Raw genomic sequence first — 16,885 nt, 5'->3', positions numbered from 1 at the left:
ACTAGTCTGTATATGAAGTATATTAAAAATTATGAGTTCATATGATACTTCTGATTCTAGTTTTACACTTCTGATTCTAGTCTTAACAGCACAGGATTCATTCTAGTCTTCCTCCTTTCTTTTTTGTATTTACTTTTTTTGGATAGTGAGAAACCTGGCTCTCATTAAACCTGGCTCTCATTATATACACTACAACTGTTTTCCAAGGTAACCTAGGTCAGTTCTTTTCCTCTCTACCTTCTTTGGTGTGGTTATGTTATTAATTTATGAAACAGGTCCATTTCTTACTGTTTGTGTTCCATTTAGAATTGTCCCACATCCGGTTGATTTTAATTATTTTTTGGGTATGTGAAGCATTCCTCTGGTTTAAGAGTCAGAACTGTAACAAATTACATCCTTAGAGAAGGATCACCCCCTCCTTATCCCACCACCCCATTCCTGTACTGTACTTGTTTCTTTCTACCCTTTTCCCACTCACCCCCTGTAGGTAAACCAGTCTCTTAGTTTGTGGTTTGTTCTTCCTGTATTTCTTTAGAAGAGAATCAGATTTGTCGTAAATGTAAAGTTTATGTGATTTGAGAACTTCCCCACGAGATAGTTTTTAAGTGCATGTGTGCTTAGTCGCTTCACACATGTCCAGCTCTTTGCAACACCGTGGACTGTAGCCCATCAGGCTCCTCTGTCCATGGGATTTCCCAGGCAAGAATACCGGAGTGGGTAGTCATTTCCTACTCCAATATCTTCCCGATCCAGGGATCTAACTTGCCTTTGTGTTGACAGGTGGGTTCTTTACCACTAGTGCCACCATCTTTCCCAAATGTTTATTAAAGAAAAACTTTTTTAACCATCAATATGCTTGCCAAAGATGGTGGTTAAAATATTAAATTTTTGAAAACAGGGTACCAGTAACATAGTTCACTGTGTAAAAATTATTTAGTCCTACCAGAGTGTTTCTTTTCTACAAATAAGCAGTTATTCAAACTGATCTCCATCTTTCCTTTTCCAGCTTCATCATGTGAAGTTTTACATTTAGCTAATTTGGACTTTACTGCATTTCTTGAACTTTATATAAAGTCATTCTTGTCCCTTTGTTTTTGCTTGTTTTTTTCTAAGCTGCCATGCCAACTCTCATTCCTTTGAAGCCTAACTTGTCGCCAGTTCTTTTCTTATCCTTTTCTCTTCTTCCTCTGAACCTTTGAATGCTAAACAATTTTTCTTTTAGTGGCACTTTTGTGTCTGACCAGTTTTTAGCTATTGAAGTGTCGAGATTCATTTTTTGGAAGTCTAACTAACATGGATACATGTGAAATGAAGAGATTTTATTTAGTAAGTCTTTATGAATTTTTCCTTCAGTAGAAGTCAAATATAAGGTAGTTAATGGTAAAAATTAATTTTGTGTCCTGCTTTTTGTAGTCAGGCACTGTCGTCTTCATTTTTTATCCTAAATAGTAACCCATGCAGAGTATTGCCATCATAATTTGCTCAATTATTTCCAAATTTTTTATTTTATTTATATTCAACTCAAATGACCTCTGTTTGCTGTATACTTGGGAAAATAAAGTCATTGAGTTATTTTTGCTGATTTTTGAGGAATGAAAAGATTGCTTTTGAAGTTAATTTCCCATATATAATGTTTTATTGCATTTAAATAAAAACATTTATGTAAGTCATGTTTATAAAATACACTGAACTTCTTTTTTCCAAGGTGGTCATAGTACTTAGTAGTTTGCTAGTTTATATAGTTTATATTTATATAGGAATGTAGGTGAGACACTTTTTTAATTAGGTAGATAGAGAAAATGAAGGGCATTTAACTTAATCTGTGAAGTTTTTACATGTTTATACATAGCTGGAAGTAAACAGCACCACGCTACTATATACTGTTGTGATTTAATCTTGCAGCATATACAGACAGACAGACAAACACACACACACATACATGCTATAAAATAAACACACACATAGGTGTTATCTACAGTGGTTCTTGTCAGAAAGACATCAGATAGGGATTATCTTATTACCCACGGAAACTAAACATAGAAAAGAGTGTTTTTATAATTTTGCCAAATACCTTGATGCCACAGCTCCACATTTCTAAACATGCAGCTTGGAGGTATAGCTTTCAAACAATTAAGATCTTTTGATTTAAACAGTTGGTCTATTTCTTCCATTTTTTTCTTGGTATAATAGGAACCATTTCTTTATCCAGCCTCCAAAGCTGGGGCCTTTGCAGTTTTAATCACTGCAGTTTCTTTGGAAATATTAAAGCTTCCTTTCATAATTCTTTTCTTTTCCCCAGGTCAGGTGCATTAAGACCACATTTTGTACTTCTCTTGTTAACTCCTTAATAATGTAAGAAAGAGAAGATGTTGATTTGCATGGAATTCCCATGAAGTTAACCACCTTTTCCTTCTTTCATTGATGAAGCCTCTAATATTTTAGAGCTGGAAAATTATCACTCATCTCCCATAATCCAGACATTTTTATGTATTTCATAATGCGTCTATCCTCTGTCCTCCCAAAACCATGTCAGCAGTGAAGGTCTGTTGGTAGCAGTGGGTAGTCACTGTATTAATAATAATAAATGGATTAGTTTTGCTTATATGTGTGTGTGTTTACTCACATTTTATATACATCTTTTTTCCTTTCTCTGCACTTTACCTAGACAGGCATGGTGCATTGTGATACAGCAGTTGGAACACCCGATTATATATCACCTGAGGTCCTGAAATCACAAGGGGGTGATGGTTACTATGGGCGAGAATGTGATTGGTGGTCCGTGGGTGTTTTCCTTTTTGAAATGCTGGTGGGTAAGTAAACTGGGATTGTTTTTTAAAACCTATCTCACAACACTTTAGTTCTAAGTCAAGAATGTGAGACTATAAAAAAATTTAATTGCTTGTGTTCTAAGGAGAAAGTAGAATTTCTTTAAACCTTTGAATTGATAGCATCTAATGTGACAGATTGTTGATTAGAAAATTAAAACGAAACCTCATGCTGGTACAATAATTGAGTAGAATATGAAAGGAATTGAAAGTTTACTGCTAGGAAATATTCTTTCCATAGACCTTTTTGATTAAGAAAATACTAGAACAAGCAAATTTACAGCTGCAGTGGGCCTTCATTCTAAGATTTTCTTAATCAGTAGTATTTTGTTGTAAATAAGGAACTGAAAATAATTCAGTTTATGTAATTATATAATTAGTTTTTGTAAACTATGTTTCTTGTATTTGCTACTTGTATATATATTTGGTTTGTAATTCCAGTCAAATATGGTTATTGACCATTTGACTATCAAGATAAATATATTCTATAATAGTGTTTCAATCTCAGAAAACTCAGAGACAAGTTAAATAATTTCTTTTACTTTGGCCACATCAAAATTTGAAATGCTCACGTATTTCAAAACTTTTCTTTACACCATAGATTTCATTTTTAAGATTTCTTCTTCCTGAGTACTAGAGTCACAAAAATGTCTTCTGGCCAAGGAAACCAGTGGCTTTAGGGTAAGGGGTGAAAGTGAAAGTGGCTCAGCCGTATTCAACTCTTTGAGACTCCATAGACTATACAGTCCATGGAATTCTCCAAGCCAGAATACTGGAATGGGTACCCTTTCCCTTCCCCTGGGGATCTTCCCAACTCAGGGATCAAACCCAGGTCTCCCACATTGCAGGCGGATTCTTTACCAGCTGAACCACAAGGGAAACCCAAGAATACTGGAGTGGGTAGCCTGTCCCTTCTCCAGCAGATCTTGGCGACCCAGGAATCAAACCAGTGTCTCCTGCATTGCAGGCGGATTCTTTACCAACTGAGCTATGAGGGCAGCCCAGGGGAGATGTAGCAAAATCTACTTTATGAGGCAAATGTGTTAAGGCAAATAACATCATAAGAATTTAGAGTGAATTAATGTTAGAACTTGGAGAATTTCTTTTCTGTGACTCTGAAAGAAATTGGTAGTGGAAATCTGTAAAATCTGTATAATGATTGAATGTGGCTATTGCTTAAAAAAAAAAATCTCAGTACAAAATTAGGTAACCCTTGGTCCTAGAACTTTTTGTAGTTAAAATGCCTTCTCTTAATGACCATATGTGTATGTGTAGTGTTGACCTTACTGTGTGCTAAGTCTCATGTCCTACTGTGACTTGCTTTGTTCTGGGCCTTTGTCATTGCAAATTGTTCTGGGTCTCTTTGTACACACTGTATTCTCTTAGGTGTCTGTCTGTTCTCCCCATGTCTAGGCCCTGTCTGATGGTTTATTAGGTGTGTCTTGTAGTATTTTGAAAGTGGAATATATTCCATCATTTGCCTAGACTCTCCCAGAGTTTTAAAAAATAATATACTTTGGAGGAAGTCACCTGGGTTATTTGAAGAGACCATTTATACACCTGCTACCGTTTTCAGCTCTGAGAGCTGAATGAGTTTGAATGGCACTGATTTGCAGTGTTGTGAGCATACTGTGTGCTCACTCATCAGGTTGGTTGGCACTAGACTTCACTTCAAAGAGTCTACTGCAGTTAAAAATCACACTAGAAAAATCTTGAATTCAGAACTCTCCTCTACTACCCTTGGAAAACAAAAACTATCTGAGGACTTCTTTTTGACTGATTTGGGGAAGTCTGGTTTGTACTAAGGTGATTTGAAGCACACTGGCAGGGCCTTTAACTCTTAGACTTTAAGTACTGGCCAAAATGATGCTGTGAACTTTTTTGAAAGTCTTTACACTTGTTTCAGTGCCTCTTTATCACAGTCATCAATTGGCAGGAACACTGTATTTGGAGACTGATTCTGCCATTTTCAGCTCTAGCTGTGTGTCCTCGTAGGCAAATCACATGTCATCTCTCCGGGCCTGGCTTCCTTGTATGTAAAATAATGAGGCTGATCTGACTCTTAGAGCTGCATTGTCCAGGCTGTTGTGATGAAAGTGGCTTATGTCTACACTGTTTAGTATGGTGGGGACCTGCCATGTTGGGCTTTTGAAATACGGCTAATGTGACTAGGGAAATGAATTTTTTATTTTATTTCATTTTAATTAATTTAAAGTGCCACTTATGGTTGGTGACTACTGTATTGTATAACAAAAGGTTTGCTTTAGCTGAAGCATTAAAAGGCTCTAACTGATCTGATTGCACTTAGTAATCTTTTAAGTTATCCAGTACATTAATTTTTTTCTCATTATGTATTACCCAACACATTGTACAATTAGTATTGATTTTATTTTGATCTTAAAAATTATTGGCTTATTGATATGGTTAAAATTTAAATATATTCTTGGTGTGTGCATGTTTGTTTTGACTGAGATTCCTGTCCCATAGACATTTCCTTCTTACATGCATGTGATAAATCTAAACTTAACGTATTTAAATATTAGGTAAAAAATGTTTAATTTGCATTCTCTGTTACACTCTGTGTCTTCTTTCTTGGTACTTTAGGGGATACTCCATTTTATGCAGATTCACTTGTAGGAACATATAGCAAAATTATGGATCATAAAAACTCACTATGTTTCCCTGAAGATGCAGAAATTTCTAAACATGCGAAGAATCTCATCTGTGCCTTCTTAACAGATAGGTAATATACATTAAATTTCTTTATAGAGATTTCTTTGTAGAGAATCCTTTTAGCTTTGTAGAAGTGAAAGCTTACTGAGCTCTTATATATACACATATAAAATCAATCTTTTTATCCAACTCGCATTGAATTCTGATTTAGCCTTTTTCTACTACTTAGCCTGGAATTCGGTTACTATTGTCATTTTGTATGTGCATCCTGATGGTAATCCAACTCTGATCTTAACTCTCATATCTAAAAAGAAAACTTGGTAAAATAATGCATCTGAGAGAAAAGAAAACTTCTGTATTTTTCACATTTTATCCTTTAAAATGATTGAGCCATATTGCTCTTGACTGTACAACTTTTGAGAGAAGAACATTTTGTGCAGATAAATACTCAAAAGTTAATAATCTTAAAAACTGTGTTTGACTTTGCAGTGCCTCCTTCCCAGCCCCTTTTAATTTGCATTTGAATATGAGCAAGCCCATCCTGAAAATTCTATATTTCTTTTTTTTTTTTTTCTCTATATTTCTTAAAATAGATGAACATTATTGTGAAAACCTGCCTTAAAAAAGAGAAGCCTGGAAAGCTCCTTGAAGTGTCTCCCTTGCCCTGTCTATTCTTTTCTGGTTTCCCAACTTTACGTTTGTGATATGAGTCATCCTGTCAAAGGGCCAGTGCGTACACGTGGGTGCTTTCACTTTGGACCAGACTGAACTCATTAGCTTTATGATTTTAGGGAAATTATTTTACTTTCTGGGGAAATAATTTTACTCATTCTAAATATGATGGGATCAGATTTAGGTGATAACTGAGGACATTTCTTGCTCTGTGATGCTATCTTCCTGAGCACGCCTTACTGTTTGTTTGCCAGTTGCTGTTACAAGCAGTACTATAGTGACCATTCTCATACATTTCTCTTTTAATACTTTTTGTGGGATAAACTCTTAAAGATGGATTTCTGGGCTATACATTCTAAAATTGACCTACTTGAGTTGCAAATTTGACCCCCAGAAATGTCACATGGGGTTTATTTCCATTATTAAGAATTGTTTCCCTCATTTTTGTCAAACTAAGTACTATGAATTGTTTATTTTTCCATACAAAGCAGAAAATTATATTTTTCCTCATTGTTTTAATCTTTTTCATTTATTTATCAATCATTTGTAAAATAAAGCTTTGTTAATTACATAATTAATGAACAATTCATGGTGATAAACTCAAAATAAATTTTATATAATGTTTGCTTTGAGGACCAGGTGGAGTTGATAGGAATGATTATAATTTGTGCTGAAAGGTAAAATATAAAACAGGATATATAGCATGTGTTCATGAAAGACTAGCCTTAGTGATTTATGGTCAGTGGTGGTTGCAATCTAAAGAATGATTGTAGGTGGAGAAAAGATAGTTTGAGAAGAATTTAATGCCATTAGTGTGGCTAGGGGCACTTCCTTCTATAAACTTTACAGGTTTTCTTGTTTATGTTAAACATAGCTCCAGGGGCATAATTGCTTATTATTTCCACATAGTCTTCACTGAAGACTCAAAGTCAAAGAATGAAATTATTAGCAACATTTTTCTTGTATTCAGATTGACAGTTTTAATATAAATGCAATACATATTTATATTTAACTTACATTTAATATAGATGTAGATCTATCCAGAGTGAATATGGATAGCTTTAAGCACAATATGTGAGTTCTTTTTAAGAAGAGGGGAGGATTTTTTTTAATAACATTTTTATTATAGAGGTTTTAAAAAAATTCTTCTGTGCCAGAAGTTAGATCTCCATTCATTTTATGCCCTAAAATTGGTCATATGATTTTGGCACATGCCAGTGACTTTTTTAATTGAAAGCCTCCTGTACTTTCATTTGATGCAAAGTGCAAGTAGAAACATAATTTCTTTTCCATGATATTCATTATTTAGAGAGATCACATGCTGTAAAATTAGATTGCTTATTTTTGAGGAGTATTTAAGCTGAAGCTTTTCAATTTTTTTAAACTCATTTCTGATCCTCATTGAGATGAGTATTTTTGTATTTTTATAATCTTACTCTTTATAATAGAATGTTTAACTGCATTATTTAGGGAGGTACGCCTTGGAAGAAACGGGGTAGAAGAAATCAAACAACATCCTTTCTTTAAGAATGATCAGTGGAATTGGGATAACATAAGAGAGAGTAAGTCAATAAATTTAAATATTTCCATTTCATCACATTTTAAATCTCATAAATTGAATCCTCTTCTGATTTAAAAAGCGTGTCTGATACTCTTAATAGTAATTTTTAAGTTGAGAGGTTGTATTTCAATTCATTTTGAATCTGTGTAACTAAATCTTAAATCAGTATCTTAGCAAACTAGTATGTCTTTATTTCCCATTGCTTTTATAATAAACATTATAGGTTTCTTAATTTGCCAAGCTAAGTTTTATGGATCTCAATAATTTTCAGAATTGGGGAAATATAATTCTTTAATTCATATGTTTGAATTAATAAATCAATAATTAGTTACTTATGGAGAGTACTCTGGTGAATACCAGGGTAAGCATAGTAGTTCATTTAAACTGCATGTATATTTACATTAATTCATTTTAAGAGTAAGAAATATTTCTACTTAAAGATGTAGTAGAAAATTTCTGAAAACTAAAGAATGTATATGCAAGTTATTGCTGTTTGGAAGTTTAATACCTAGAATAATATCATACTGCCTTGCATAGATTAATTCATCTATGTTTAAAACCAATCTAATATAATGATAAAACACAGAATAAAACACAGAATTTCAGTTCTTCGAAATGATAAAATAGTAAATCTGTCATTGAAATTTTCTATAGTAAATCATGACAATATAGTATTGTTTGCTAATCAAATATCAATATATAATGTATTAATATTTATATAGTGTGCTAATATCAATATAACATTAATAATCTATAATAACTAATATAAAACATAACAGGGGTGGTTTCTGTCTTTTTAAATCATATATATTATTATTAAACAATGTTTCTTTTCTTTTAATAGCTGCAGCTCCTGTGGTACCTGAACTCAGCAGTGACATAGACAGCAGCAATTTTGATGACATTGAAGATGATAAAGGAGATGTAGAAACCTTCCCAATTCCCAAGGCTTTTGTGGGAAATCAGCTACCTTTTATAGGATTTACCTACTACAGAGAAAATTTGTATGTGATTTGTTATATTTTTATTGTTTTCAACATCTAGCTGTAAAGAGTTGTCTTACTTCAGGACTCTGAATTATAGAAGATAAAGTGTTAATTTGTTTCAAATTGAGATTTTTTTCAAAGAATATTATATATAATATTCATTTAAAAATGAATGTAAGGCAGTGTTGTGTGTTTGAAGACCAAACACCTGCTTTTGAGGGAGTCTGTCAACTATTAAGGGACATAGGAGAATTATATAGTCATAATGAAGGGTAGAATGTGATATGAGCCTTAAGAAAGGTACCAAGAAGATCTGAGAATCATAATTCTTCTAATTTCAGAAGAAAAATAAAAGTCACATCTCTTTGGAGCTAGTGTAGGGGGAAGTCAGGTAAGACCTCAAGAAAGAGATAGCATTTTAACCAAGTCTAAAGATAAAAAAGGGTATTGAGTAGCTGAGATGTAGGGAGGTTAGGTGAATGTGGTGGGGAGGTGATTGTGGAAGCACAACTTTGAAATTTAAGCATACACTGGGAGCAGAGCAATATAGTCCAGTAGGTTTCAAACATGGTATATATCACTGTATTATAACCATTTGGATAATTTATTGGAACTGTTATTTTCTTGCCTGTAATACCTTCATCTAGTGCAGAGCCTGGCATAAGATCATTCAATAAATATTGCTCAACTGGAGTGAGTATTGGGTATAAGCTTAGAAAATAGACTGGAGTTAGAGTGTGAGGGAAGCATAATGGAACAGATGATTGTTGTGTATTGTGCTAAGGGACTTTTTACTTTGACAGGAAGTAAAAAGCTGCTGAAAACTGTTAAGTAGTTAAATGAAGTGTTAAAGACATTTGAAAAGTTTTTGATACTTCCATGTTTGTAATGGTTGGGGCGATCAACTGTTATGGTTTGCCCAGGACCGAGAGGTTTCCAAGGATGTGCTATGGGACTGTCATGTTAAAATTAGGAAAATCAGTGCAAACCAAGATGAGTTGTTTATCCTGTTAAAGATAAGGTTCTGAAAACTGCTGCAATACTGACAAAAGTGAAGACATCAGTGCAGGAGAAATCCAGGCATGTTCATAAACAGCAAGGAACGACCCAGTTAAGAGAGAAACTGACAGTTAAGTAGAAGTGATGATTTATGTATTAAGACCAGGAGATCAGAGATGTTGTATTTGAAAAAGAGCAGAGATGTCTTCTTTCAGAATATTTCTAGAAAAGAAGAATAAAATAGGAACTCAAAATGAGGTGAAGAGGAGGGAAAATATGGTTCTGTTTAGTGACTCCAGTCTCAACTATGTTAAAGACTAGAACATTGGCTTAAGAGTGAGAAGCAAGAAATACCATTTTAAATTATTGAAAATGGTATAAATGTCAAGAGGGGGAAATAGTACTTAACTTAAAATATGTTGAAAGTGAAAAGAAGGAGAATTTAATTCTGAGGATAACTTGATATCAGAAAATGAGTTAAAATGGCATGCAAAAGAACTTCCTGCCTTTCCTTCTAGGCTACTAAGTGACTCTCCATCTTGTAAAGAAAATGACTCAATTCAATCAAGGAAGAATGAAGTATGTATAAATTTTTACTACTCTATTTTAATCACATGTTCAAATACTTTAGTAATATCCATGTATTTTAAAAGTTCACTTGATGTTACTTTTAGATGGCCTTCCTTGTTGCAATCCAGTTCAGTATAACACTGAAGTGATTCATTTATTTGCCGAGTATTATGGTATGAGATCCAGTGGCTAGTAAAAAGATGAGTTACATGACTTTAGGCTTAGTTTCATTACAAAAGTGATAGAATATGTTTATAAACAGCTGTATTTCCTACCAATTAGAAAATTTTATGATCTTAGCACTATATATGAGTATAGATAGTAAGCTATAAGAATACAGAAGTAGCAGATGGATTTAAATTTTGAGTATTTAGCAATGAATTGATATAAAGGATAATTTTATCAAGATGTTACAGTATTTTATGACCTCCATACAAAGCTAAATCATGTAGACACATAAATGAGGATGCTAAATATTTTTCTCTTCAACTTATAAAAACTTAAAAAAAAAACTAAAAAATTGAGTAATTTTGATACAATTTGTGTTTTAGGAATTTTACAAAGCATAGCAAGCATTTTAATTTTTTGTTGTTGTTTTGTTTTGTTTTAAATAGGAGAGTCAAGAGGTATGTTGATGTCAAATATGTTGAAAAACAGGAAAAATCTCATCACTCTAGCGATGTTTTGATATAACCATATTCCATCTAGTATTTGGAGTACTACACCTACCCAAGAGAGAAGTTCCCAACCTTTTTTTCTGCCAAGTATTCTTTTCATTATTGCTCCTATGGATCTGTTGTTTAAAATATATATTATGTACTTTTCTTGGTTTTGTTTATTAAGGATATGTAACTAGCAGCAAGAACTTTTGATTAACATGTGAAAACTAATCAGCATGTGATCGAGTTATACCAATGTAGTAGCAGCCAAAAGCTGCTAACTTGACGAGTTCATTGGCCTATATTTCCTTACTAGGGAAATATACAGTTTTTCTTAAGATACATGAAATATTTAAGAAATCATGGAGAACCTAATCACTAGAAAAAATAGTGGAAAAAACATTGTCCATGGAAATCTAATAGGTCTTTGAGGGCACTGCCACTTATTAGCTGTGCTATCTTGGCTCAGTTGTTCACCTTTTTTGGATTTCTGTTTCTTCATCGAATAAATGCACTACTACCCATCTTTTTATGGCTTTTGTTAGGATTAATGACACAGTAAATGTAAAGTGCATGCCATTGTACCTAAAATACAAAAGGAACTCAAAAAGTTAAATCCTTTAGAAAGGCAGTAATGCTCCCAAAATAGATTCTTTAGTACTTTCTATAATTGTAGTTTTTTTAAAGACTGGTAAATTTGGCCTATAAGAAGATTTAAAGAATGGCAAGATGACTTGTTGGAGAAGGAAATGGCAACCCACTCCAGTGTTCTTGCCTGGAGAATCCCAAGGATGGGGCAGCCTGGTGGGCTGCCGTCTATGGGGTCGCACAGAGTCAGACACGACTGAAGCAACTTAGCAGCAGCAAGATGACTTGTAATTAATTAGCCATCATTAATCCAAAAGAGTTGTTGATGATAAACTTTTCACAGTATTGTGCCTGGCACAGTATAGGAAATTATAAAGAGGTTTTGTGTGTGTGTGTGTGTGTGTGTGTGTGTGTGCACGCCTTTTTTCGAGGTAAAATCGATCAGTTCAGTCGCACAGTCGTGTCCGACTCTTTGCGACCCCATGAACTGCAGCACACCAGGCTTCCCTGTCCAATACCAACTCCCGGAGCTTGCTCAAACTCATGTCCATCAAGTTGGTGATGCAATCCAACCATCTCATCCTCTGTCATCCCCTTTTCCTCCTGCCTTCAATCTTCCCAACATCAGGCTCTTTTCCAGTGAGTCAACTCTTCGCATCAGGTGGCCAAAGGTTTGGAGCTACAGCTTCAGCATCAGTCCTTCCAATGAACACCCAGGACTATCTCCTTTAGGATTGACTGGTTGGATCTCCTTGAAGTCCAAGGGACTCTCAAGAGTCTTCTCCAACACTACAGTTCAAAAGCATCAATTCTTCGGCACTCGGCTTTCTTTATAGTCCAACTCTCACATCCATACATGACTACTGGAAAAACCATAGCTTTGACTAGATGGACCTTTGTTGGCAAAGTAATGTCTCTGCTTTTAATATGCTATCTAGGGTAGTCACAGCTTTTCTTCCAAGGAGCAAGTGTCTTTTAATTTCATGGCTGCAGTCACCATCTGCAGTGATTTTGGAGCCCAAGAAAATTAAGTCTGTCACTGTTTCCCCAATATTTGCCATGAAGTGATGGGACTGGATGCCATGATCTTAGTTTTTTGAATGTTGAGTTTAAGCCAGTTTTTTCACTCTTCTCTTTCACTTTCATCGAGAGGCTGTTTAGTTCCTTTTCACTTTGCCATTAGGGTGATATCATCTGCATATCTGAGGTTAATGATATTTCTCCTGGAAATCTTGATTCCAGCTTGTGCTTCATCCAGCCCAGCATTTCACATGGTGTACTCTGTATATAAGTAAAATAAGCAGGGTGACAATATACAGCCTTGACATACTCCTTTCCCTATTTGGAACCAGTCCGTTGTTCCAAGTCCAGTTCTAACTGTTGCTTCTTGACCTGCATACAGATTTCTCAGGAGCAGGTCAGGTGGTCTAGTATTCCATCTCTTTAAGACTTTCCTACAAACAAACTGACTGTGTGATCCACACAGTCAAAGGCTTTGGCATAGTCAATAAAGCAGAAGTAGATATTTTCCTGGAACTCTCTTGCTTTTTCGATGATCCAATGGATGTTGGCAATTTGATCTCTGGTTCCTCTGCCTTTTTTAAATCCAGCTTGAACATCTGGAAGTTCATGGTTCACGTACTGTTCAAGCCTGGCTTGGAGAATTTTGAGCATTACTTTGCTAGCGTGTGAGATGAGTGCAATTGTGTGGTAGTTTGAGCATTCTTTGGCACTGCCTTTCTTTGGGATTGGAATGAAAACTGATCCTTTCTAGTCCTGTGGCCACTGCTGAATTTCCCAAATTTGCTGGCGTATTGAGTGCAGCGCTTTCACAGCATCATCTTTTAGGATTTGAAATAGCCTAACTGGAATTCCATCATCTCCACTAGCTTTGTTTGTAGTGATGCTTCCTAAGGCCCACTTGACTTTGCATTCCAGGACGTCTGTCTGGCTCTAGGTGAGTGATCACACCGTCATGGTTATCTGGGTCATGAAGATCTTTTTTGTACAGTTCTTCTGAGTATTCTTGCCACCTCTTCTTAATATCTTCTGCTTCTGTTAGGTCCATAACGTTTCTGTCCTTTATTGTGCCCATCTTTGCATGAAATGTTCCCTTGGAATCTCTAATTTTCTTGAAGAGATCTCTAGTCTTTCCCATTCTGTTGTTTTCCTATTTCTTTGCATTGATCGCTGAGGAAGGCTTTCTTGTCTCTCCTTGCTATTCTTTGCAAATCTCCATTCAGATGGATATATCTTTCCTTTTCTGCTTTGCCTTTACCTTTTGATACTGATATGTAACATTTTGAAATTGATATGTAACAGTATATAAGTTTCAAGTATGCAACATTATGATTTTACTTCTGTGCTCATTGCAAAGTGATCATTAAGAGTGTAATAATCAACCATCACCATACACTTGACCCCATTCACTCATTTCATATACCCCAGCCTCCTTTTCCTCTGGTAATGACCAGTCTGTTCTGTCTTAGGAGTTTGTTTTTGTTTTGTTTATTTTTTCCCTTTTTTTGGTTTGTTTCCATATGAGTGATACCATATGATTTTTGTCTTTCACTTTCTGACTTGCATTCTAGGTTCATCCCTCAAGGTTCATCCATGTTGCAAATAGCTAGATTTCACTTTTTTCCCTTTTTTTTTTAATGGCTGAGTGGTTCCTAGTCTGTATATATATATCACGTCTTATTCATCCATTTATCTTCCAGTGGATACTTAGGTTGTTTCTATATCTTAGGTGCATATATCTTTTTGAATTAGTGTTTTTATATTCTTCAGATAAAAACCCATAAGTGGAATAGCTGGATTATATGGTAATTCTGTCTACATTAGTTTTCATTCCCATCAACAGTGCATGAAGGTTCCCTTTTCTCTACATGCTCTCCAGTATTTGATATTTTTGTCTTTTTGATGATAGCCATTCTAACAGGTGTAAGGTGATACTTCATTGTGATTTTCATTCATTTCCGTAATAATTAATGATATTAAACATATTTTCTTAGATCTGTTGGCTATCTGCATGCTTTCTTCGGGAAAACTGAAAGAAATTTTATTCTTATTTCTAAGAAAAGTAATATATTTTTGAGCATATTCAGTCAAATATTCCAAATATTTGTTTCAGACGTAGACCTTTTATCTTTATCTTATTAGCACAAATGATAACAATATTTTCATATAAATAATCTACAGAAGAACAGTGGAGGATATCAATTTTTTTTTAGTTTATTGATAATAAGTAACTTGCTATCATAGAAGAATTCTGCCAAGATTGGAGCTTCTCATTCTTATGTTTACATAGTGTGTTCATGTATACATATGTGCTGTGATATAAAGCAAGAGATGGAGGATTTTTTCTGTCAATAAAAATCATTAAGAAGGTACACATGCTGTACCTATATTAAAGTCGAAAGAAAGGAGAAGAAAATTATCATTGTTTTCTTTAAGCCTCTCGCCTTTTAAATGTGATCACACTTTATCGTTTTTTATTTTCTGACAGATTCAGAAAAAACTGTACACATTAGAAGAACACCTTAGCACTGAGATTCAGGCCAAAGAGGAACTAGAACAGAAGTGCAAGTATGTTCTGTGAATAATTAAATGTTATATTTTAAAATGTAAATTTAAACATTTTACTAAAAAGAGCTACAAAGTAATTCTATGATTATTTTACAATTTATGGCAAATGTCTTTATTGTAAGAATTATTTTATGTACTGTTGCCTTTGAAATTCTTCAGGTCTGTTAATACTCGCTTAGAGAAAGTGGCAAAGGAGTTAGAAGAAGAGGTAAAGTTTCTCTATGCTTTTATTTACATTTTTGTTCGTAAAAAATTTTGATGCTTGACTTTATTATAGAGTTCACTCAGTACCATATTAATACAAATCTTGTTATATAGTAAAATATATGTTGTAGCATTGATGAGGACTGAGATTATAGAGTAAACCATGATAATAGGCTTCATTTTGTTATGTTTTTGCAAATGAATTAATTTAGTATGTGTAGATATTTCAAGGAAAAATAATTTCGGTCATATTAATGATATGGCTTAAAAATAGAAATTGACAGTTTTTTTTTATTATTCAGACCTGTAGTTTATATTAAGTAAAGGTGGTTCAAGGGTGATGAAATGTTACAGAAATTTTGGCTTACAATAGTAAACAAAATACTTATGTTCTTGATTATTTAAGAATAATATGCTATTTTAAAAATATGGAAACCATTTGTAATTTTAACAAAATGGCTTTTCTTAGTTATTAGCTTTTTTAAAGGTCTCTTCTGTTTTATGTAACTGAAGTATTTTTTATTTTCATTTGATTTTTACACATACTTTCCTTTGATAATAACTTCAAGCATTATTTCAGATTACCTTAAGGAAAAATGTGGAATCAACATTAAGACAATTAGAAAGAGAAAAAGCACTTCTTCAGCACAAAAATGCAGAATATCAGCGGAAAGCTGATCATGAAGCAGACAAGAAGCGAAATTTGGAGAATGATGGTTTGTAGTATAGAATACTAAATACTTACTAAGAAAAAAAGTTTGTATGTGTGTGTTGTGTTGAAGCTTACTACTTAAATGCTTTTTATCATAGTTAACAGTTTAAAAGATCAGCTTGAAGATTTGAAAAAAAGAAATCAGAACTCTCAGATATCCACTGAGAAAGTGAATCAACTCCAGAGACAAGTAGGTTGATCCCAATTTATTTATAATAAGGATTTTGAATTTTATTTATGACTGTTAGCATTTGTTTTAATTGGTAATGTTACAAAAGGGAAATCATTAAAAATATATTTTTAGGGTTTTTCTTATTTTAAATAGTTTGCAATGGAGTAATAAATTGAAGTATTTTCATCATATATAGCTGTGTTGATTTGTTTGTTTTTTGTTTGGTTTTGAATGGAATAACAGCTGGATGAAACCAATGCTTTGCTGCGAACAGAATCTGATACTGCAGCCCGGTTAAGGAAAACACAGGCAGAAAGTTCAAAACAGATTCAGCAGCTGGAATCTAACAATAGAGATCTACAAGACAAAAATTGCCTGCTGGAGACTGCCAAGTTAAAACTTGAAAAGGAATTTATCAATCTTCAGTCAGTTCTAGAATCTGAAAGGAGGGACCGAACCCATGGATCAGAGATTATTAATGATTTACAAGGTATTAAAGTGGAGATTGCACTTAAGTTCAATTCGGAGATAACCTTAGATGGTGGATAATGTGCTGGAGTAGTAAGTGTATGGATATATTACTCTGTTCTATAAAGTTAGGGTGTTAGAAATACACTGTTATAAAATTTTATGAATGAAGGATTTACTTTCAAATAGTATGAAGTATTTTAAGTAA

General features: G+C 33.9%; 1 protein-coding gene across 8 annotated transcripts in view; it reads left to right on the top strand.

Moving 5' to 3' along the window:
- ROCK2 (Rho associated coiled-coil containing protein kinase 2) overlaps positions 1–16,885 on the top strand; it is a 129,199-nt gene that overhangs the window by 75,677 nt on the left and 36,637 nt on the right. For 7 of the 8 annotated variants that reach the window (XR_011465991.1, XM_070379116.1, XM_005892554.3 and 4 more), the window contains 11 exons: positions 2,666–2,810; positions 5,430–5,568; positions 7,641–7,732; positions 8,576–8,735; positions 10,235–10,295; positions 10,901–10,912; positions 15,042–15,121; positions 15,281–15,329; positions 15,906–16,041; positions 16,136–16,227; positions 16,453–16,699. Coding sequence is in view for 7 of the 8 variants with exons in the window: in XM_070379116.1 (XP_070235217.1) it covers positions 2,666–2,810; positions 5,430–5,568; positions 7,641–7,732; positions 8,576–8,735; positions 10,235–10,295; positions 10,901–10,912; positions 15,042–15,121; positions 15,281–15,329; positions 15,906–16,041; positions 16,136–16,227; positions 16,453–16,699 (1,213 nt within the window). In the remaining variant the exon portion in view is untranslated. The remainder of the gene's footprint in view (positions 1–2,665; positions 2,811–5,429; positions 5,569–7,640; positions 7,733–8,575; positions 8,736–10,234; positions 10,296–10,900; positions 10,913–15,041; positions 15,122–15,280; positions 15,330–15,905; positions 16,042–16,135; positions 16,228–16,452; positions 16,700–16,885) is intronic. The other variant, XM_070379117.1, reaches the window with a different exon arrangement.

This window comes from Bos mutus, chromosome 11 (genome assembly GCF_027580195.1).
Source record: "Bos mutus isolate GX-2022 chromosome 11, NWIPB_WYAK_1.1, whole genome shotgun sequence".
Taxonomy (NCBI): Eukaryota; Metazoa; Chordata; class Mammalia; order Artiodactyla; family Bovidae; genus Bos; species Bos mutus.
The sequence above is the reverse complement of the archived record's forward strand: the minus strand, read 5'-3'. Positions and strand labels throughout refer to the sequence as shown.